This window comes from Lonchura striata, chromosome 16 (genome assembly GCF_046129695.1).
Source record: "Lonchura striata isolate bLonStr1 chromosome 16, bLonStr1.mat, whole genome shotgun sequence".
Taxonomy (NCBI): Eukaryota; Metazoa; Chordata; class Aves; order Passeriformes; family Estrildidae; genus Lonchura; species Lonchura striata.
The window spans coordinates 12,335,752-12,357,302 of NC_134618.1; the positions used below are offsets into that span (position 1 = coordinate 12,335,752).

At 40.6% G+C, this 21,551-nt stretch overlaps 1 protein-coding gene across 7 annotated transcripts in view; it reads left to right on the top strand.

Moving 5' to 3' along the window:
• Window positions 1-285: 285 nt before the first annotated feature.
• The window catches only part of SUN1 (Sad1 and UNC84 domain containing 1), a 29,131-nt gene continuing 7,865 nt past the window's right edge, over window positions 286-21,551 (top strand). Inside the window, exons 1-13 of one of the 7 annotated variants that reach the window (XM_021539718.3) lie at window positions 286-370; window positions 6,775-6,871; window positions 12,375-12,566; window positions 12,881-13,071; window positions 14,163-14,189; window positions 14,281-14,469; window positions 16,108-16,230; window positions 17,199-17,282; window positions 17,606-17,716; window positions 19,103-19,201; window positions 19,847-19,940; window positions 20,051-20,109; window positions 21,264-21,409. In XM_021539718.3, the coding sequence (XP_021395393.2) occupies window positions 6,795-6,871; window positions 12,375-12,566; window positions 12,881-13,071; window positions 14,163-14,189; window positions 14,281-14,469; window positions 16,108-16,230; window positions 17,199-17,282; window positions 17,606-17,716; window positions 19,103-19,201; window positions 19,847-19,940; window positions 20,051-20,109; window positions 21,264-21,409 (1,392 nt within the window). In that variant the 5' untranslated portion in view covers window positions 286-370; window positions 6,775-6,794. Of the gene's footprint in view, window positions 371-623; window positions 854-2,037; window positions 2,170-6,774; window positions 6,872-12,374; window positions 12,567-12,880; window positions 13,072-14,162; window positions 14,190-14,280; window positions 14,470-16,107; window positions 16,231-17,186; window positions 17,283-17,605; window positions 17,717-19,102; window positions 19,202-19,846; window positions 19,941-20,050; window positions 20,110-21,263; window positions 21,410-21,551 lie in introns of those variants that run through there. The other 6 variants (XM_021539721.3, XM_021539719.3, XM_021539722.3 and 3 more) reach the window with 6 other exon arrangements.

Sequence of the window (21,551 nt, forward strand, 5' to 3'; positions counted from 1 at the left end):
AAAGGCCGCGTAGGAAGGAAGCAGAGGAAACGCTGGGAGGGAAAGTCAGTGAGCCAAGCAGTAGAGTGAAAATCTGAGTTAACTCTCCTCTGCTCGCTCCAGAGGCTCCCACCGCTCCATTTTGCGGAGGGGGAAGGCGAGGCGGGGGCAGCCCCGAGGCGAAGGAGAGGAAGGAGGAGGCGGAGCAGAGCCGAGCCCCGTGCCCGTGTGTGAGGGGCCGCGCGGGCGGGCGCTGAGGGGGCGCTGCCGGCACGCGCCGCGCGGGCGGGGCGGGGGCTCCCGGCGGCCTCGGCAAAGCGGGCGGGGCCCGGCCAATCTCAGCCGCGCCGCCGCCGCCGGCTCTGCCTTCCCCTCGCTGCACCGGCACCAGGTAACCCCCGCCGCGCCTCTCCGCGCCGCGCTGCCCCGGCCGCCCCCGCAGCGCGGGGCTGGCGGCGGCGCTCAGCCCGCCCCGGCCGTTGCCAACCGCCCCCGTCCGCGCTCACCCGTCCCCCGGCCCGCCCGCCGCCGCTTCCCGCCCGGCCGGGGCCGCGTGTGGCGGCCGCCCGCCCGCGTGGGAGCCCCCGGGGCGCGGTGTCGCGGGTCTGCGGCCTCCCCCGAGCGGGGCACCGGCGTCCCTGGCCCGGGAGGCGGCGAGAGGCGCTGAGCCCTAGTTAGCCCGGAGCTCTGTGTGTCGGCTGTGTCCGCTGGGAGGAAAGAGAAAGCTCAGCTGCCACGGTCCCTCTGGGCCTGGCAGCTGGAGGGTTTCCTTGTCAGAAGAAGCTGTGAGCTGCAGCTTTCTGCCCTGGTTGTGAAAGAGCCGATGAGTGCGCGGTGGTTCCGGCGCTCGCCGCCGCCGAGCCTTGGTGCAGAGGTAAGGTGCTGCGATGGGTGTTGTGCTCTGGTGGCACAGGGGGACAGACCTGTCCCCGCTGCCCCCCGGCTGGCACCTCAGGGCTGCTTCACTGGGGAAAGTGTTGTTTAACAGACGGGTTTACTGTGGAAGAGTTTGGCATCGCTCGCCGAGTGAGTGACTGCTCGTGTTTTTACAGCGAAATGTGCTGTAAAAATTTCAGTGCTGTGCTGCTTCTGAGGTGACAGTGCCGAGTTCCTCATGCCATAGTCACGTTTGGCTGCCCTTCAGTGACCACAGGGGTAGAAGTGTCAGGAGCACTGGAGGCAGCACCTGTTTTCTGACAGTTCCAGTAAGTTTTATATCTGCTGGGAAGAAAAAGTATTTAGTTTGCCTTATTTTACGTTCCTTATTTTACGTTGCCTTATTTAACATTATACTATGTTAAAATAAAACACATTTAAAAATATATATTGTTTGTAATATGTTATAGGGAAGGAAAATACTAGCCAGTAAATTCCGGCTTTCTGCAGCATTTGCAGGCCCCCCGTCTCGCCATCTGGTTTTCAGTTTAACATTACGCAAAAAGGAAGTTCAATATTTGCTATTTTTTTTTTAATATTTCTGTTTCATTGCTTTGCAACTGACTATTCCAGGCTAATAATTCTGTTGAATTTCCCAGTGAATGCTAATGTCTAATTGTTGCTTTTACATATGGGGGTGAATTACTAGTTGCTGATTTTAATCATTGATTTTCATACCGGTGTTGTGGAAGTGAGTTGCAGGGTGTTTTTTTGTTTTCCTCACTCTCCGTCCAGTGGGAGGGTTTTATTGGCAAGCTTGGCAGGCTTTTTACATTGATCTGTTAGTAAGTGCGGTGGTGTATAGATACCCTTAAATTGCGGAGCTTGACTGGCTTGTAATTTGGCGCTTCTGAGGCGTGGACGTTTAGGCACTCAGGTGTCGCTTGTGAAGAGTGCGATGTGGGGGTTTAGTTCGATCGCTGATGTTTCATCGAGCAGGTGAAGCGCTCGGGAGCGAGGGGGAGCACGCCTTTTGTTGTGCGCGGAGCCGCAGGGGTTAAGGCGGCGGGGCGGACCGCAGCGGGCGGCGCGGGGCCGGGCCGGCGGCGCGGGCTTTGTTGGGGCCGGGAGCCATCTTGGGCTCGGCGGCGCGGCCGGTGCCGCCGCCGCGGCCGTGGCGGAGCTCGGGCTGCGGGCGGGCCGCGCCGCGCGGGGCCCGCGGTGTAAACAATGGGCGGGCGCGCTGCTGGCCTGGCCGCGGCTGAACGCGTGGCTGGGTGTTGGCAGCCTCCCCTGTAAAAAGCGTTCCGAGAGGTACAGCGTGTGAATGTGCGGTGTTGCCGATTTGGGTTTTGTTGTTAGCGCTGTACTTGGACGCCTGTGTTTGGGGAATCTGTGCCATAATGCTCAATGGCAACATCTAGTGTAAAATACTCGGTTTTTTGTTTGTGGTTTTTTTTGTTTGTTTGCTCTTTGGTTGCTCTTTTAAAGCAATAATAATGTTTTAAGAATGTCTGTTTTAATAAAATGTTGATTTAGCTTGGAGCTCTTTGCTCTTCAGCCTGTTTAAACCAGTAATTTACTTGCTATGGTGAAACATCCTTTATGAAGTATATATACTTAGGAATTTGCATTCTCTAACTAAAAACGGTGATTTTACTGGTTATTCTGAATAATAGAATAAAATAAAAAATTGAAATTACAAGTAAGAAATGGCTTGCTCTCAGAAATTGATGGAGTTTGCATGTTCCAGTTTCATTATTATTGATAGTTTGCCTAAATCTGTTTAGCATTTGTGGCAGATGTAGTAAGTCATAGTGACTTAAACTTACTTGGCTTTAAAATGTGAGGATAGTAAAGGTTCTATTTGAAGGAGTACTACCAATATTTAAGACTTTATGATATCATTCTTTATCCCTTGTAACGTAAAAAATAAGACATGCTGTCTTGGGTATTTTCTCATTGTCTGACAGACTTGGGTGAATATTTCTACTCTGCCAGGATCCCTTTTGTGAAATGGCCATTTACCACTTCCTTTGTTACAAAGGGTTTCTGAGAGACTGCCTGGACAGTATGTTTGTAAAAGTCTGTGTGCCCCAAAAGCCATCAGTGAGGGTTTGTGTCTGTTCCTGTGAGGTGTTTGTAGTGCATGGTCAGTGTTTGGTGCTGCTCCCCCTGCCTTGTGATGCTTCTGTGTGAAAAGGCCACTTGTGGAGCATTTCATCATCTTCCCTGGAAGCCAGGAAGCTTGCTGCCATGGTGCTAGGATTTTGTTGAGGCTGGCTGATTGTGAAAGTGACCATCAGATAGACAGGCTTTTTTTGATCTAGTGGTGCAGCCTCAGTCACTCGGAAGCTTCAGCATCCTTTGGAGACAGCCAAGGGCCTTGTGTGCAGGTAAATTCTGCTGCACTGATTGCAGGAGTTCCTGAGCTTCCTTGTGTTCTGACAGAGTCACAATCTGTCTTCTCCTGCCCTTCTGCTGTGCTGATTTATTGTAACACAGATTCAGTTTACTTGCAAGGGAGAGATAATGTTTAGGATGACTGTTGTGTCTGCTTCCCAAAAAAAGGCAAATAAGCCAGCTGTCTCCTCTGCAGGAACATGGAAGCTGGCTTGTAAGCTGAGGCCCACGGAGCATCCTCTTGCATTCCAGTGGAGCTGTGTGCTTCCCTTTAATTCTCTGTGGGCTGTCTTATCAAAGTGTTCTTATTACTTGGGGCTTTTTTACAACTACATGCTTGGTTCTTGCACTATACAAACCTTAGTGTTAGAAATAGATGTTTATGGCCTTCTACAAATGGGAAAAAGGCTATTTTGAAGTTTGGACCTGGTAATCTTGCAACAAAGCTGAGACTAAAAGTCTACATGAAACTGAGTCCAGACAGATCTGTGGCACGTAAAGCAGAAAGGTGTTGGGCACCCAGAAGTGTTCAAACTGGAGCTAAGTACAGTGCCTGCCTCTCAGGTTCTCTGCCAAGTTTTGTGATTAAAATTTTCAAAATATTTTATTAGCATGTCTCTTTCTGTTCCAGTTGTGTGTGAAAGTTTCATAAGCAAGAAGAATGATAATATACGGAAGGAGGGGTGCTGTTAAACATGAGTTTACAAATTAGAATGAGTCAACGTCCTCCGCCTACCCTGTGTCTGTTTTGTAATACAGATGTAGAATATTTCTGAATAAATTGGGTTGATAATTTATTTTGAAGAGGTGGTTAACTAAGATTAAGCTGTTGAACTAAAAGTCAGGCTTGAAAAAAAATCCAGTTTCATAGTAAATTCTAGATGCCCATTTTTGCAAATGGTGGTGGTCATCTCTGAAGATTTTAAAATTCTTTTTAAGTTAGTGAAGGCTGTTTTGTTGCTTTGAAAAATTGAGTAGAGGTTTCTCCTCTTGAGTGAGAATTAATTTTAGAGCATCAGACAAGCAGTGAATCAAACCAAACCCCTAAATCTTCTAAGAGTGATTTCTAAGTGTGGTGTTTAGATGGCAAACCTGATATCTTCACTGGAGAGCTCGGTGCTATGAAACCCAGCTATTAATAGACCTATGCCTAAGTACCTTTGAGGCTTTGCAGTTAGCACTGCCTTTGTTAAGCACATATTTTATCTATAATAACTTCATGATACAATTAAAACCTTATCAAATAAGTACTATTTATGTTCTAGCATTTGATTTATTCAAAAATGAAGTAAAGGCAGAACTGGTGGTGAAGGGGAAAAGAACAGGGAAGAAACGGAGCCAGTATGTTGTTTTTCAAACTCGGCCGTTGCCCTGCCCATATGGGCAGTGCAGACAGGGAGGAGCTGGGGAGCTTCTCGGAGCTCACTGGCATAGCTGAGCTTTCCATGTGGGAAAATATTGCTGGGTGTCAGAAGGATTAGCTATTGAGTTGCCAGTTAAAAAAATAGGTATTATGATGAAATGATGTGTGCTAAGCACGCGCATCAGCTCCAGGGGAAACTGAACAAGGTTTTTCTACCTTGGGGGTTAAAAATCTTTATTCACATGAACCAATTCAGATAGATCAACCTTAGTCATAGTTTTCAGCTTCAGTAGGCATATGTCTGGGAAACCTGTTTTGCTATTCTTTCATACAAGTGCTCTCTGATATTATCAGCATCCCTCATCTTGAAATTCACAATCTTTCCACTTTTGTTCCTGGCGAGCCATTGCTCTCTGGTCCCCATTTCCTGTGTGCTAAATTGAGCCCCTGTTTGTTGATAAAGTAAGGCAGCAGTTGTTACATATTCCAACAGAATTTGCTGCTCATTCTACCAAAAGAATGAGACTGCTAATATTTCCGCACTACTGATTTAAGCGTCCTGTAAACAAACAATACATTTATATACAAGTTAGTGAAAACATTATGGCTCTGGGGCAAATGAAGTGAGCGTAGAGGATCACTTAATGGAAATGTGTTCTCTATAATACAGAAAAAAAAAGTAAATAAGTAAACAGCGAGAGACCTTATTTTTCATTAACTGCACTTTGCATGGGAAGTGCTTGGATTCAGGAAGCTACGATGCTTAGGCCCAGAAATTTTAATATTTTTAAGTCTTCAGTATTAATGGAAATACTCTCCTGCCTTACTGACCTCAGGATTTGGAGACTACAGGTAGACTGACTAAGAGCATCTTAATGTTACGTGTACAGATTTCTTTTGAGCTGCTTTTGCCTGTATCTGCTTTTTGTCCCCATTTCTTATGCATATGTAGCTATACAAAATGAAAACTCTATTTCAGCATAGGAAAGTGCATCTCCAAAATGAGATGCTTGTTGATGTTATGATTATGAAAATTAGCTGGGGATATTTTTATCCTGGTTCAGATATGTCATCACAGATGTGTGGAATATCTTTTACTGCTGTTGAAACAGGAGCCATAGATAATCTGTGAGTAGCCAAGATTCTGCCTTGCTAGCCATGCTAATCCAGAATAGCCAAATCCCTATTTGTTAACTACAAATAAGCTATCATCCAAGAATCCTTCCTGCAAAATTAAAAATTTTCTTTGGCTTATAAGAGGAGGGCTGAAGATTTTTTGCAAATACTTTGATATTTAAAGTCAAATTGTTCATAGTACCACAAGTAGTCACCCATGCAGTTCTGCAAGCTTGTTGATATGACAACCATCAGTTTTTATTTTCTTCCAAAAGCTATGACACCTTTCAAAGACCCCATGGAAAGTTTTACAAATGTTCCTTGTGTGGTTTTGATTTGGTAGTTTTGGCTTTAGGTTTGTTGTTTTTTTGGAAGTGGATGGCACTCTGGAAAACGTGCCTAATTCTGCCCTATGAGTCACTTTGCAGTTGGCTCTTTTGCTAGGGTGTGTATTCAGTGGTTTTAATGACAAGAATAAATTATGTGAAATGAAGGATACTCCCTCACTGCTTAGTGGCTGTATTCAAAAGTGCTAGAGTAGAATGATTTGACTATATGTAAAAACTTTCTCAAGTTTCATCTGCATTATCCTTAGTTGGGGCACAGAGCAGCCTGTGCTTGGCTCAGAGGGCACTCAGAGCAAAACATGTTTTGAAGAGATCTCTGAAGCATTGCAGCGTGGTTCTTTAGAGTTTTGTACTTAGCTTCTTTAGGAAATACCAGCATAGTGTAGTTCCTGTGGAAGTGTTGTAATTTGGTTGTGATAAGAGTTAGGCTCATAACTGCCATGTTCCAGAGAACTTGGAAACAGCTGATAGTAGGGTATCATAAAGAAGGTCACAGCCAGAAATACCTGAGCTTCCTGTAGTGATGATTAGCATTAGCAGCAGTACTACTCCACACCTGAGAGCTCCATGTTTCTGGTAATAGCTCTTTTATTTCAATGCTTAATAACACAGGCTGAACAGTGCAAGGGCTCCTAGATTGACTTTACATAATTTTAAGTCACTGCATTACTTTATTTTCACCTTTTACAGTATGATTTGAAACTGTCAACATGGACTTTTCACGTCTACACACGTACACCCCTCCCCAATGTCTGCCAGAGAACACTGGCTATACATATGCACTCAGGTGAGAACCCTTTTCTTCTTGTAGACAAACTGTCTGTTCTCTCAATGTTGCTAATCTGGAGAGTTGAACTTTCATGGTAAGTAGCTGACTTCTTTGAAGAAGTGGGCTTTTTCTAGTCTGGCTTGAAAACAAGAGCTGTGTCCTAGCTAGAGGAAAGAAAATGTTAAACTAACAGGACAATGACTAAGATAATGACTCAGTGTTTATTAGTTGCTATGAATAACTTGTGTCCGCCTAGTTACAACCGCTGTTGGATTTCTATAAATATGTTCTCAAAATTCTTCGATGTTTTGTGTCTTGTAACTTCGGTGTGTGCTTTCTTTTGTGACTTGGGACCACTTTCACTTTAAAACACTCATTTTTGCACACTCATTGCCGCTAGTGTGGGACTTGGCTGGAAGCAAAATATTGATTACTGAGCTGCTTGTTTGGTGAATGTAAAATCTGTTCTAATGAGCTTGCTTTTCCTTGTATCTTTTTTTGTATCTTCTAATTATATTATTTTTTTCTTGTGTCTTTGTTTTGCTTAAATCACTTCAGTTTTCTAGAAGCTAACTATGGTATTTGGTACTTTTTGTATTATGTATTCAGAATAAGTGTCGTGATGCCTATTTTGAGTATTTTACTATTAATGTAACAGATTGTTGCTGTTCTAATCTATTGAGCTTTTCCTGCTGTTGAGTTGAGATATATACTTGCATCAAAATATATCAGTGATCTGAGTTACTGGTTTAGCTGATTTTAAGTTTAAAAAATGATTGTTTATTAGGATGCAGTATGAGATTTGCTTTTCTCTTCCCTCTTTACATCATTATTATGTGTTGTTATTAAAATCCGTTATAGAGATAGGATAAAACTTGGCTACTTGCCAATGCAACAGAAGTTGGCAAAACTGTAGCATTAAAAGATTACTGAGTTAATTCTCTTCTTTTGTGTGCTCAAAAACTGTGCGTTTCCATTTTCTCTTGGGGATCATGCCCTTTTTTTTTTTAAGCTATAGCCTAATGTCAGTAGTGTTGCAATATGTGACATGTTTTGTGTTGCATCAATTCAATTGCAATTTTTCCTGAATTTTATGAAAAACTATTAGTAAAATGTTGGTTATATACAAGTGGGTTTTCTAATTTCAAGAAAAGCATGCTGGGCAATGAAAGGTGATCTGCATGCCTTGTATCCAGCAGCAGTTTCAATTCTGTATTACTGAGTGAGTTTAGTTACCTTTGTGTCATAAATGTACCTTAGAGATTGGCTGAAATATTGTAACTCCTGACAGGTTAAACTCCTGTGGTATTCTTGTCCAAAATTCTCATCCAGTGAAAGAGTGAGCAAGTAGAAAGGAAAATGCAGAATGATAAATCCTGTTGGATATCTGGAGGATATTTAATTAAGACTTTGGGGTTTATTTTGGGGACAACACAGTGTTTGTCTCGCTGCAATGAAGACTGCTTTGCAAAATTGAGAAGTTTTGAAGGGGTTATATGCCCTGAAACATTCCAGCTTGCCATTTCACTGTGTTGAACTCTTAGACATAGGTATTTAGAAATGGGTTGAGCTGGGTAAAATGAAGTTTAACAACTGAATTAATGAAGGCCAGAATAGTTAAACTAGGTTGATATTAATTGTAATTCTTCATTATGTATCTTTCTTTAAAATTGTGTGAAACCCCAAGTGTTAAAATAATGGGGGCAAACTACTTGCTACACTGACATGACACTGCTTTCAGGATGTCAGAGTAAACCACAGTCTTTTGTGCAGACTCTTGCTTGCTCTTGCTATATATATGCAGAATGGCATCTGTTATTGTAGCTCTTCCTATTGTGGTCAAACAATATTTGAAGACTCTGAGGAAATTGCTAATCAGAAATATTTTCATGTTGAAATTTGTTCCTTCTTGCCCCTCACCTGTATTTGTTTTGCTTATATTCTAATCTGGTTTATTCTGCCTTTGACAATTCAGTCTTTACAGAATCTTTTCTTTAAAGAAATTGGCTTGGGATGTAGCCCTGCAGAAAGCAATGAAGTTTGATACCACAAAGCTATTAATAGAGTTGGCTATGATTTATTAATAGAACTTACATTAATACTCACTGGAATCGCTGTGTGTTCATAGCTGTAGTGCTTCTACTCCTCCAGCCCAAATCAGAAAAACATTTAACTGATATACCTAAATAATCTTTATTCTCCTCCAAATGCAAGTCAAACATGTGAATCTCACCCATCTGTCAACACACAATTTACACCTCACTCTTATGACTGATCTTTCTTTTTAGTCACCATCATCTTTTGAATTGTGTTGTCAGTTTGGGTGCCTTTAACACTTCTTCCCAAATATGGGTTAAATCAATAGGAATTTGGTTTGATTTTCTTTTTCTGTGTCAGAGCATTCAATTGGGATGTAATTTTCTGCACAGTAATTGAATAAAGTCCTCTGAGGTTTTTAAGTATGTTCTGGAACTGAGTGAAGAAATTACTAAAGAATTCAAGGTAGTGTCCTTGGTCACTTAATGTAAGTAATGCCCCCTAGTTAGAAAGCCTGTGAATGTTTTTGTATTGACTATATGTCTGCCCATGTTAGAAGATGTCTGTTCAGTTGTAGTTCTCTAGGGGTATTGCATATGCCTGTTATCCTGAATTGTCAAGAACACCACTGCCTATTTCATTCCAAGGAGTATTTATAAATAAATGACACTTAAGGTCCTTCAGACAAGCTATAGGCATACTAAAATTGGCAGACCTCATTGTCATTCCACTTACTTGAGAAAATAATCTGCTGAAGTCTAGGACATTCTTACTCTGTAGAAGCTCATATGAAGGAGGTATCAAGAAGCTGGAAATGTAAAACTGGCTTCAGTCACCAGCTCTGCCAGCAGCCATGGGAGCTGTTTTCTTGGGGGATGGAAGCAGAGTCCTCACTGTTTGCAGAGGTGATCCAGGAGTGTAGGCTAATTGCATCCCACCTTCAGGTGTTTCTTGGTTAGCTGTACTTATTGTGTAGGAGGACATCAATGTACAGGTTCCTTTCTGGCCCTTGAAAGGAAAAGCAGTGGCTTTTTTATTTACTATAGTCTTCTCTGTAGGAGAAAAAAGGCTGCATTCCAAAGCATGGGAAGTGAGATGGCAAGTTAGGAGACTTCCAGGTACTGTCCCGCTGCCAGAGGACAGATAATGTGAAGAGAATTGTTACCCTGCGTGAGAGACAAGCCCCTTTTGTTAAAGAGGAAGAGATGCCATGATGATTTGTTGGGTTTCTTTAGATAGTAGAGCTCAAATTCAAACTATTTATTCAACCCACATTGATATAAATGCTCATTGAGATACTTGGTAACAGCAAGTGTTCATAAACAGAAACAAACTGAGGCTGGTCACAGCTGTCAGCTTGTTCTGTGTACTTTGTGTTCTTGTGAATTGAGTATCTGTAAGAAACGTGGGGTGAAGATGAGGAAAAGCAAATGCATAGCAGCAAATGTAAATAGCAAAACTGAGTTCTGAAACAACTGTTTAGGGAGGGTCTCAATAGAAAACTGTTGTGGCTCTGACCCTTTCAGAATTACAGCAGGAGGAGCCACATTTAATCCATATTCTCTCTTTGTATCTGTCAGAGTATGAGTAATTTATATTTAGCTGTTTTGAAAACTGTAAAAGTTAAACTCTTTAGTCTACAATTGGTGGAATACATGAGAAAACATGTTATTTCTTCTCCCTCTTCCAGCCGAATGAAAGCAAGGATTAACAAGCTTAATGTATTTAGTATATATGCTGGGTTTGTTAGGTTGTGCTGAGGCTCTTTCCTGCCAGTGCCAGCATTATCAGGGCAGACAGTGAGATCCAGCACACAGAACCAAAGCCCTGCCATCAAATCTGTGCTACTCTGGGCCATAGAAGCAGCTACTTTGGACAGACTCTGGTCTGATCTTATGGGCTGAATGCCCAGCTGGCTTTGGAGTCATGAGATATTTTCCAGCAGTGTGTTGTCTGGGTTAGTTTTTTAGCCAAAAGACGTGCAGTTGACATGCTCTGACAGCCCCATCTTACACACTTTACTTTGTGTTGAGGAGCAATGAAGAAACTGATTTCAAAAGCACCACCTTGTCAGAATTACTCTAAGTGTACTTCAAGGCCTTCTGGTGCTAACTTAATTCTATGCTGAAGCAGTAAAATACTTACCATATTATTACTTTGTGATGTTCTGACATATTTAATGATGGTGTGAGAAAACTATTTCCATTAAGTCCTTTTTACACAAATACATTTTATAGTAGCTGTTTGTATGTATCTTTAAAGGGAAAGCTTCCATTTCAAATACAGGTTGCACAGTAGAATCTACTCATTCAGATCTAATTTGCTTGTTTGTTTTTGTTTGGAGAGAAAGAGCTGCTGTCATAAACAATTATTTGCTTATCTCTTCTTTTAAAAAACCAAACAAAGCCTCCAGGAGTACTGAAGTGCAGTTACATCTCTGTAATATCCCTGTGGCCCAAGAAGGGACAGAGTCCTTATGAAAGCTGGCCTAGAGCACTTAGCATTTGGATGCTGTGGGTCACAGGGCTGAGCAGTTCTAGAACCTGACCTGCTGTGCCAGCAGCCTCTGCTCACTTACATAACTGAATGTTTGCTTTGGCTGTAAGTATGAGAATTCTGCTTTAGGCTGAACTTCTGCTTTGGTAAATGTATTTTTTACAGACTCTTCAGCTTAATCTGTTTGTGTTTGCCTTGTGTTGCTGCTTTGTCTTCACTGTAAGTTTTCTTGGAGGCTCTGAGAGAATCATGTGCCGAAATTTGGAGTTCCTGGGGTAACAACATGAAGGCTATCTATGTGTAAACTTGCCTCTGTGGAGAAAAACAAATAGATGCCTCAAAACATTTTTTGTTAATTCTGAGTTAAATATTCCTAATGGTTTGCATTAAATTAAATATTTTTAAACCACTTTTTAAGAAGCAAGTAATGGTTGTTAAACTGAAACAGCTGAAGTAGGGAAGTTTTTAAGTGTCTTAAAGGGAGGAAGTTCCTAGTTGTTGAGAGGTGGAAATTCAGGGTAATGTGGCATATGGATCTTCAGTTCTCAAAACAAGGACTTGGCAAATAGAAAATCGACAAAAATAAACTTACACTGAAAATTAATCTTTGCCTTGCAACTTGGAGTGTGTCATTTTTAATTTGCTGCTAGGCATGATGAAGAAACTGTGTCATGAATGGCTTCCACTCTCAAACTGGTCCCAGAAGAATGAGTGCTTGCTCTGGCTAAACTTCATACGTGGTTTCCATGGTGGTTGTTTCTTTCTGTGATTTGCTTTCAGTTGTAGAACTTGTAATATGAATTGCCTAGGAGAACCTTGAATATCTACATATATCTAGATTATTTGGGTTATGTGGTATATCTTTTGGGGATTGTACCTTAACCCCAAATAAGTTGCATTTAATGGAAACTTGGGCTAGCTTGAAAAACATGTTTGTTACCAGGCTGAAAATTCTCCCAGTAACTTTGCTGTTCTTATTTTACTGCAGTTCGAGTTATTCTTCATCTGCTTTGGATTTTGAGACTGAGAATAAAATAGATCCAGTGTTTGATTCACCCAGAATGTCACGGCGTAGTTTACGGTTGGCTGCTGGAGGATACAGTAAATCAGATGATGGACAGAGTGATTCCCTTCATGACAGCTCTTATGCTGGAAACATGTCCTTCAGGGATCAGTCTAAGTAAGCATTTTTAGTCATCACTTGTAAATCTTGAGTCTTACTGTTTGAACACAATCATTCATAAAGGTTACCCACAGGTTTTTTGTTCTGAGTATTTGCTGCCATACTCTGAAATTTATGTTCCATATATGCTTTGCAATGACAGTTTTTTGCAAACATCCTTGTGCTTGAAGGTAGGGACTTCTTTTAAACTTTGTTTGCTCTGTTTAGTTACATGAGTGTTGAAATGGCTGTTTATTCATTTATTAATAAAGTGAGAGAGTAACAGAAATGTGTGTCTTTAGTGCTATGACTTACTTGCCTTTGTTTCCTAGGGTGGTAAAGCAACGCAGAAGTATGAGCAAGCAGTCTGGCAGTGGAAGACATGTGCCAAGGAAAAATCTGTCCAGCTCAACTATTTTTAGCCAGAGCAGTTTCAATAGCCATGCCAGTGATACATCAATGACATCCACTATATTGGATGAGTCTCTGATTCGGGAACAGACAGAAGTTGATCATTTCTGGGGTAGGCAATGATTGCTGTAGCTTGTATCAAACTGTGCAAACTGTTTGGTTTGGTGTGTATAAATTTATGATCTTTGCATCACCTGTTGTCCATGCTATCCCCAAATGTGTGTGCACTTGCACTTCAACTGTAGGGGTCTACTTGTTGAGATGCCCACTGGAAATCCATGATCCAATGTGTAAGTTTGATTTACTGGCATGGTTAATGTCAAGGCATTGCACAGCAATGTTTATGCCAGCAAACATAAACACTTTTATGATGCAATGCCATAATTATCTCCTGTCATTACTTTCTTCAAGATGTACATTGAGTTCTGTATTTAAAGAATGGTAAACATGTAATTTGTTTTTGAAAAGCCAAGGAAAAGCATTTTCTTATTTGTTTATAGGCAGAACTTTTTTTCTTCTTAACATACCTTAATGTGAAAATTTAAAATTAGTGACTTTTCAGGATTTCCCAAAAGGGTTTTTTGTGTGGCTGGCTGGTTTGGCTTTTTAACTATACCAAAATGCGTTTTCTCTTCAATGAAGAGAAGACGTGAGAGTTGTCTATATAAAGGATTGTCTGTGTGAAGCATTGTGTACAACCAGATAAGCAACTTGTTACATCTCCCAAATCAGACTCTCTTTCTTTCTAGTCAGAATATTTGTGACCTTCCCAGAGTCCTAGTGGGAAGAATTGTGTCGATTTTGGTAGAACCCTTTCTAAATTTTAGATAACCTGGCTCTTAGAACAGAATTTTAAATACAGTAGTATCAAAGTAGTTACCAAGCAACAGAAACATTGTAAGCTTGTAATTAGCAGCTTTAACTTCTTGTGGGAACTAAGTCAAGGTGCAGTTCGCATTCATGTTGCTTTTTCTGCCCCTTCTGTGGTGGGATGATTTTCACAACTGTCACCCTACTACAATAAGGTCTGGATAGGTGTTTCTCTGATGGGCTGCAAAATATGTTAAATGCTAACCATAAAGAGACATTTTTTGAAGTCTTAATATTAGCGGGTCTTCTAACTTGAATTTATGTCAGATATTCTAATTCAATTCAGGTTTTTCTTATATTTGGGACCAATTTTTTTTTTGTTGTTTTTTGCAGGCCTTGATGAAGAAGGTGACCCCAGAGGTAACTACACTTTGCTTTTCCTTCCACATCGTTTGTGTGTGACAGGCACGGTGCTGGCAGTGCTGACTCGGGGGTTTTGCTGTGTTTCCAGGCAGTGACACCACGCTGCTGCAGGGGAACGGGGGCATAGCAGCAGAGCTGCAGCCCACGCTGAATGGCTACACGTGCAGTGACTGCAGCATGCTGTCAGAGAGGAAGGAGGTCCTCACTGCCTACTCAGCTTCCCCCGTGCCACCCTCCAGGATCTACACTAGAGACAGGAGCCAGAAACATGCAGCTAGTAAGTTACTTTCTCTTGTGTTTCATTTCAACAGTGTTGTTTAAGCATCTGTCTGACCCTGATGAACTTGCCAATAACTGAATTCTACAGATCAGCTTATATGAAATACCTTTTTCTGTATCAGTTGAAATTTTATGTACTTGTCAGATTCTGATATATAATAATAATCTCCTGATTTTCAGTGCTGCTATAGGAATCAGTTACAAAATTCAAATGCCCTGGTATCTTAAGTTATAAAATTATTTGGCCAGCCAGCACTGATTGTAAGTCTCCTAATCTGACATCAGATCAGTGTGGCTCTACCTATGAAATATTTGGTCATGGTTTCCAGATACAAACTTCCTGTGCTTTTTGGTTTACCATTTTTTTTATCCCCTGTGTGGTTTGAACTTTCAAGATTGAGCACAATTGTTACTTTGCAGTGCTTGTGTTATCTAGGGAACATCTGAGAGGGCTTTCTACTTTCTGCTTCCTTTTTTCCTCCTCTTTTAACCTTGCAGCTTTTTATAGTGTTTCTAAAAGCTAAACTTCAACTACATGCAATATTGAACTCCAAAGGGAAAAACTGATTCCAAATTCTCACTCTAGGGACTGCATTCCAAAAGCCTTTCCAAGACAATCTCCATTCAGTGATTGTTTTCCTCATTGTCTTGCCCGTGTCTGCCTGCCTCTTGCACCTGGAGTTTCTTCATTACTGGTAGTCCTCAGTTACCACAAAGGATTTGTTTTCTTAATGACCTTGAATTAGAAAGGAGCTATTTGTGGGATTTTGTAGGTTTGTTAAATCTTGAATGAAGCTTGTTCTCAGTACAAGAAAAAGAAATTAGTCTGTGTGAGCTATATGATGTGACTTCAAATGCTTCAGTTGGAGTATTTCTTTTTAGCTAGTGTGTAGCACAGGGTGGAATTCTTTTGGCTTGAACAGTCACCTGCAAGTGGCACTGCATGAAAACTTTCTATACTCTTGAGTTTGTATTCACATGAAAGAGTTTTCCTCATCTTTGTACATTCCTTCGAACTTTAATCTAGGGGTTTAAGTCAAAATTTGGGGGTGGGTGGGGAAAGGCACACAGTCATGGCAGGTTTTTGGGATGTGGCTGAGTCTAGAACAGTGGCATTGGTGGATTTTAGCTTTTTTCCTGTGCTTCTGGAAAAAGGGGTGTGTCTATAGCACTTCAGGCAGATCACTGTAGGAACTTCCTCTGATGTAACAGCAGGGAAGATGGTGAGCAGTCCTCATTCCTCCAAATCCAAAATAACTCTGTAATGTCTCTTCGGGACTGTGACCCCAAAATCAGGATCGGCAGTTCACGTCAGTGAGGAATCCCGAGTTCCATAAGCAAGGAACTCATTGCTCCTCAGAGTTCTGCATTCTCACTAAACAAAGCTGTTCTTGCTGAGGTTATATATTTTGCCTTGAAGTCATTATCCAGGGTGTATCGTTCTCACAAAAGCTTTCATGCTATATCTAATACACCCAGAATTTTCAAACCACACTTTCTGAAGTTTCATACTCTTGGCTAAATAAAGGCTGTTCCTGCTTCATCCTCACTCTTACACAAGCTAATGGTGACCAGAGAACAGAAGTACATATTTCTATGGATGAATAATTTGTATTCACACTGTTTTTTTCAATAGGAGGAACATATTTCTACATGAGTAAGATCCTACGATTGGTCAAAAATGCTGCAGCATCTTTTGCATCACTATTAGTGCAACTATTTCAAATGGTTTTGCTGAAGCTGGGTTATGAATATAAAGGTATCTTTTCAGTTGTCTTCCTTGGTCTGCAAAGACAGAGTGTGTGTATTGGACTTTTTTTCTTATGGACTTCCTCTTTGGCACTATGGTGTTCTTCTATAGTCTTTTGACTGGCTCCTGCCTTTCTGAGTTTTTATTATTACTTCACGTGTGCTACATGTTTCATACCTTTCCTGTTTTGAAAGTATCCAGATTCCCTTATGAAATCCACATGTTGATTTTACTAGAAAGTGGTAGAGAGTAATTTTTGAATTGATAAATTTGAGTTGATTTTTAAAAACTCTGGTGATTGTGTTAAATTCTAATTTTTCAATGTCTTTCATTCTCTTATCACCTTTAAACCTGCTGTGCACTTAAGGCTCGTTTAGATCTGTCTTGCAAAACTCAAACTGCTCTCATCACTCAGTACTACTTTAGAGCACATCTTGTTTTCCCTGAAAATGTTCTTTTCTTCTTTGGTGCTTTCTCTTCTATAATACCTGCTCTACAAGTGAAATTAAATTGCCATAGGCAGAAGGGAGCTGATTTTTGCATGTGAGTAGAACTTTGCCCTCCTCCTTCTCTCTGCTCAGAACCTTATAATTCCTAATGCTTTCTTCTCCTTCTTGTAACAAGTTTGTTAAAATCAACACAAATATGTAATGAATGGCTGACCCATTTGATGGAATGTTGGGAACAGGGACTTACTTGATGAGGGTTGGTTCAGTTGTTTGTTTTTTTTTTTTACAAACTTTGCTATCTGAAAAGGAGAGAAGGATTTTTTTTTTCAGTTGAGAGGCCCCCTGATATTTAAAGAAGAAAGAACAAGATTACACAGAGTAGGCTTCCTCCTCAATTATTTTTCAGGCTTCCTTAGAGTAATCTGACTTTATAATTGTGAACCAAGCCAGTTTAACTAAAATCTGTGTCTATGAAAGGCTTTGAATTTGATAATTAGAATCTGTGTGTGCTTTTTGGATGTGTTGCAGCTCACTCAGACTACTGTGGAAGCATGAATGTAAAGGAGTTCTACAGAGAAGATCATCATCTTGGTGTGAATGAGGAATCCATATGTAAGTATAGTGATTGATGCAGTCTCAGTCCTGGGCTCTGCACCAGGTTGTTGCTATAACAGTAGTATCAGATAGCCCCTGACACTGTGGAAGTTACAAAGTAAATATTTGGTTTGCAACTTAAGTGTGGTGGGGGGGGGAGGATGGTGATCCCCTGGTGTACTGTAGTATTTCCCCTGGCAAGTTTCCTTCCCTGAAGTTTGCTTAGTAGTTTCTGGGTTGATATCTGATGATGTGAGATAACTTGAACAAGTCTATCTTATAGCAGATCTTGACTTGATCATGGCTTTATCCCATTAATCAACTGTTACCACAACCAACAGGTGATGACTGTAAAGGGAAGAAACATCTTGAAATATACACCACAGACCACATGCAGTCCTCATGGGCTAAAAGGGTAGCAAGGACCATTTGGCACACCTTTTCTTCTGCAGGTTGACTTGGACATTTTTGTTTGCTTTTATTTTGCATTGCAATCTCACAATGTTAATCACATGTTTTGTGTTTGGGGTTTTTTCCCTTCCTTCCTCTGTCAAAGTAGGGTAGAAATGTAAAGTGCCTAGACAACTAACTTCCCTAACACCTCTTCTGTCTGAGTTCTTGCTCTGATTTTGGCTTTTTTACAAGTTTGCAGGCTGCTTACCTGTTAGTGAAAACAAGGTTTAGGGTAACCTGCACCTCGTATGCTAGAAGGAACAAGTCAGACTAATTTATTGTGCTTTGAGGAGATCTCTATGCTTGCTAGGTTGAAAAGCTGACTTTAAATGAAAGCAAGGTATGAGATACTGGTATGCATATTATTTGAATAAAGGGGTTTTAACATTTTATTTTTGTTCTAGTGATAGTCAATTTTTACAGGAATCTTATATAGGGATAGAATCTATCCTGTGAGATGAGCATTCCCTAGCTTGAATGACAGAGGCATCAAGGATCTGTTGAGTGCTCTTTATTCAGCAAAGGAAAATGATTTGAGACACTTCAATCACCTAAATGATTTGCAGAACATTGGGTTGGTATATCTAATCCCTCAGATTAACCCAGACATATCTGCTAATCTAAGAATGTAGGAATATTTTCTAAACATGTACGGTGTAGTTTGTTCTGTAGAAAGATTGGTCCTAGTCTTGGACATAGTATTTGTTGGCCTCAGCAGGCTTTAAGTTACAGCATTTTATTACAGTGCATTGGATGGGGAGTTTGGTGGTAGTTTTGTTCTCTTTAAGAGATACAGAACTGTCCTACTGAACGTCCTTGGGAACACTCAGCTTAATGTAAATTTACTTCTTGCAACTTTTAAGTGGGAATACTTTCTATTATTTATTAATATTTCTTAGACATCACTAGAATTTTAAATTTCTAATTGTTCTCACTTCTGCCCAGAACCCAGATAATGAACTTGATGTATAATTTTGAACAAATAAGATACTTTTAAAGTAATGATGTGCTTAAAGCTTGTGTTTGTGGTAGTACTTTTGCTATTCTCTGCTTACACTTTGCATGGCATTGTTAGATAAACATTTAACAAAATGTAAACTTTGATTTTGGAAAAGTGATATTCTAACTGCACAGGTGGTGTTCAATGTGTTTATCCATGAGAATTCAGTTTCTAAACTGTCTTGGTTTTACTTGACTCCATATTAGTGGCTTGCTTTGCTTTAAAGTAGTGAAGAACCAAGTTTGAGATTACTGAAAAGTACAGTTTAAAATTCTGCGGAACATGTGATGGGCAGGGGACCGAGTCTGTTTCACTGCATGTACTGAAGAGAATGTCCAGCTCCTTTGTGTCTGTTACCACATGGAGTTAATTTGTTATAATCCAGGTTACTTTATGCTTCACGTGTTGCGAACAGCCGGAGCAACGGGATGGCTTGTGTCGCAGAAGGTCTTGTCTCTACTGTGGCTGGCCATTCTCTCTCCAGGTTACTATTCTGATCTCTGTGTGTGTGTGTGTGCATTGCCTGTTCCTTTTGGCAAATTAGGGAACTGCAGGGGCTTAGACTAATTCAGTGGTGCTTATGCTGTAGCTTTTGTGTCATGAAATGCATGTGCTATGTTATTGACCAAAAGATGCTTAATTGAGAGGGTGTGTTTCTGTTCACAGGCATTACAGGAGACTAACCAAAGGGAATGAGTGTGTGAATAGCACTGAATATGGGGTGTCAAGAATAATGGGGTGTGTTTGGTTTGGCAGTCAATTGCTATATTGGTATTCCTCTTACCAAAAACTGCTGCTGCTAATCTGTGTGTTTCCTGGAGCATACTGAGGTGTCCAGAGTGTGATAACTTATGTTCAGACATGAATACTGAATTTCCAGGAACGTAGTATTGTCATAACAAGTGAGCACTTCATCCCTTTGCGTGGCCGTTGACCTTGTTGAGTGGCTAGTGTTGCAATGCTTCATACTTGCGGTATCTAGATGTCAAAAAGCTGCATGCATTGCCTTATTCATGCATTTCTTCACTCTGCAAGGCATTGTTGGCCACAGCTGCATGTCCCTCTGCTTGGTTTCTTTGAACATGTGCTGCAGTAATTACATTTCACACTCCCACCTTTTGTCTTCTAGGGAGGGCAGCTTCTGGCATGTTCAGGTTGCTCAGAACTGGGTGGTATCAACTTGTTACTCTGATGTCTTTGCTCAAGGTGTTTCTTGTAAGAAGGTGTGTATCCTTTGAAATAATTGTTTTATGAGCAAGTTATTTACCCCGTTATAAATCGATTAATTATGATAAATGTGTTCTTTCTGGTAAACTGTCCTCTCTTTCTATAGATGCCTTCCAAAGAACTACAGGTGGTTACTGTTTCTTATCCCACTCCTGTTTCTACTAGGTATGTCAATTGTTCACTTATAATTCAAATCAGTGTGTTTACTACAGCTGCTCCAAAATAGCATTTTGAGTTGATTTATGAAGAAGATGCAGAACTGAAAAAGAACAAGTTTATTTATGAACAGGGCAGTAATTCAAGCTTCCAGGGTACCAACAAGTCAGCAACTGTTCCCCTTGTCATAAAGCCATATCCTTGATTTAATTGCATAGAGCTCCTTAGAAAGAGTGGCTGAGTGAGTAAATGAAATCCTGAAATCCTTTTTTCTTCCCTTCATAGGAGTAGCAATGAAAGAGTAGGCTGGGTATTGATTGATTTGTCAGTCTCTGTAGAAGTGTGGTTAAGTTTTTACCTACTCATCCAAAGTCTTTCCTTTGCTGTAGACTCTGCTTTAATTGCTTAAGATACTGCTCACTTTAGAGTGGTTAGTAGACAGTATTCCAACCAGCTGTCAACTTTGAAATGAAACAAATTGGAGTATTTATCAGAAGTGCTGGGCCATTTCTGAGAAGCAGTTTCATGTCTTTGTGAGTCTTAAAAACTTGTAGCTATTTTATGGAGAAGATGAAGCTTTTTGGAAAATTACAGTGGGGGTTCAAAGTCCTCTGTATAAGGCTGAACAAGGAAAGAATTTACCCTGTGTAGAAAATGCTGCTACTTCCCACTAAGATATTGCAAAAATAAGTGTAATCTTGTGAAAGCCTAAGTTTCTTCCAACTTCTATTAGGTCTTATGCAATGTGATATATAGTAAGTCTATCATGCAACATACTTTCCATGGAGATAAAGAGCAGCATTTACATCTTCAGCCTTCAGAAAATGTGGCCTGTCTTAATCAGCAAAGGTGACCAAGGTTCCTGGGAAGCAGTAGTATGAGTTTAGTCCTGTACCATGATATATATATATAAGTGCAAGTTGTCTGCCTCACAACTGTGTGAGTGGGACTGAGGGATGTTCCCTAATATTCTTGAGTGCTTGATTTAAAAATTTTAAAGCTGGCTCTGTGGTGATGTTTGTTTAGACTGGAGCAGTGTCCATTGTGTGGCACCTGCCTTGCAAACTGAAGGTAGCTGTGTCCTTAAAAAGTCCAGTTGTAGATATAAGCAGTTGGAACAGAGAATTCATTTGAACACACATTGCTTTTTGTTTCTGTTCTAGGTTTCTGGTTCTGGAGGCTTAATAGCTTAATTTCATTATTACCTCCATTGAACTGGACAGGAATTGGCAGAATACAGAGAACAGATGATTCTGTTCATGTTCCTGAACCAGAAGATGATTCTTTTCATTCTGTAGAACCTCCAAAGGTAAGGGACAACAATCTAGGAAAGAACTTGAATATATTTTAAGATCTCTTAACTTCCATGTCTTCAGTATTTTGCAATAATTACTTGTTGCACAAGAGTAAGGTAGATAAATTGATTTTTCTATATTAAAGCATTATCTTTA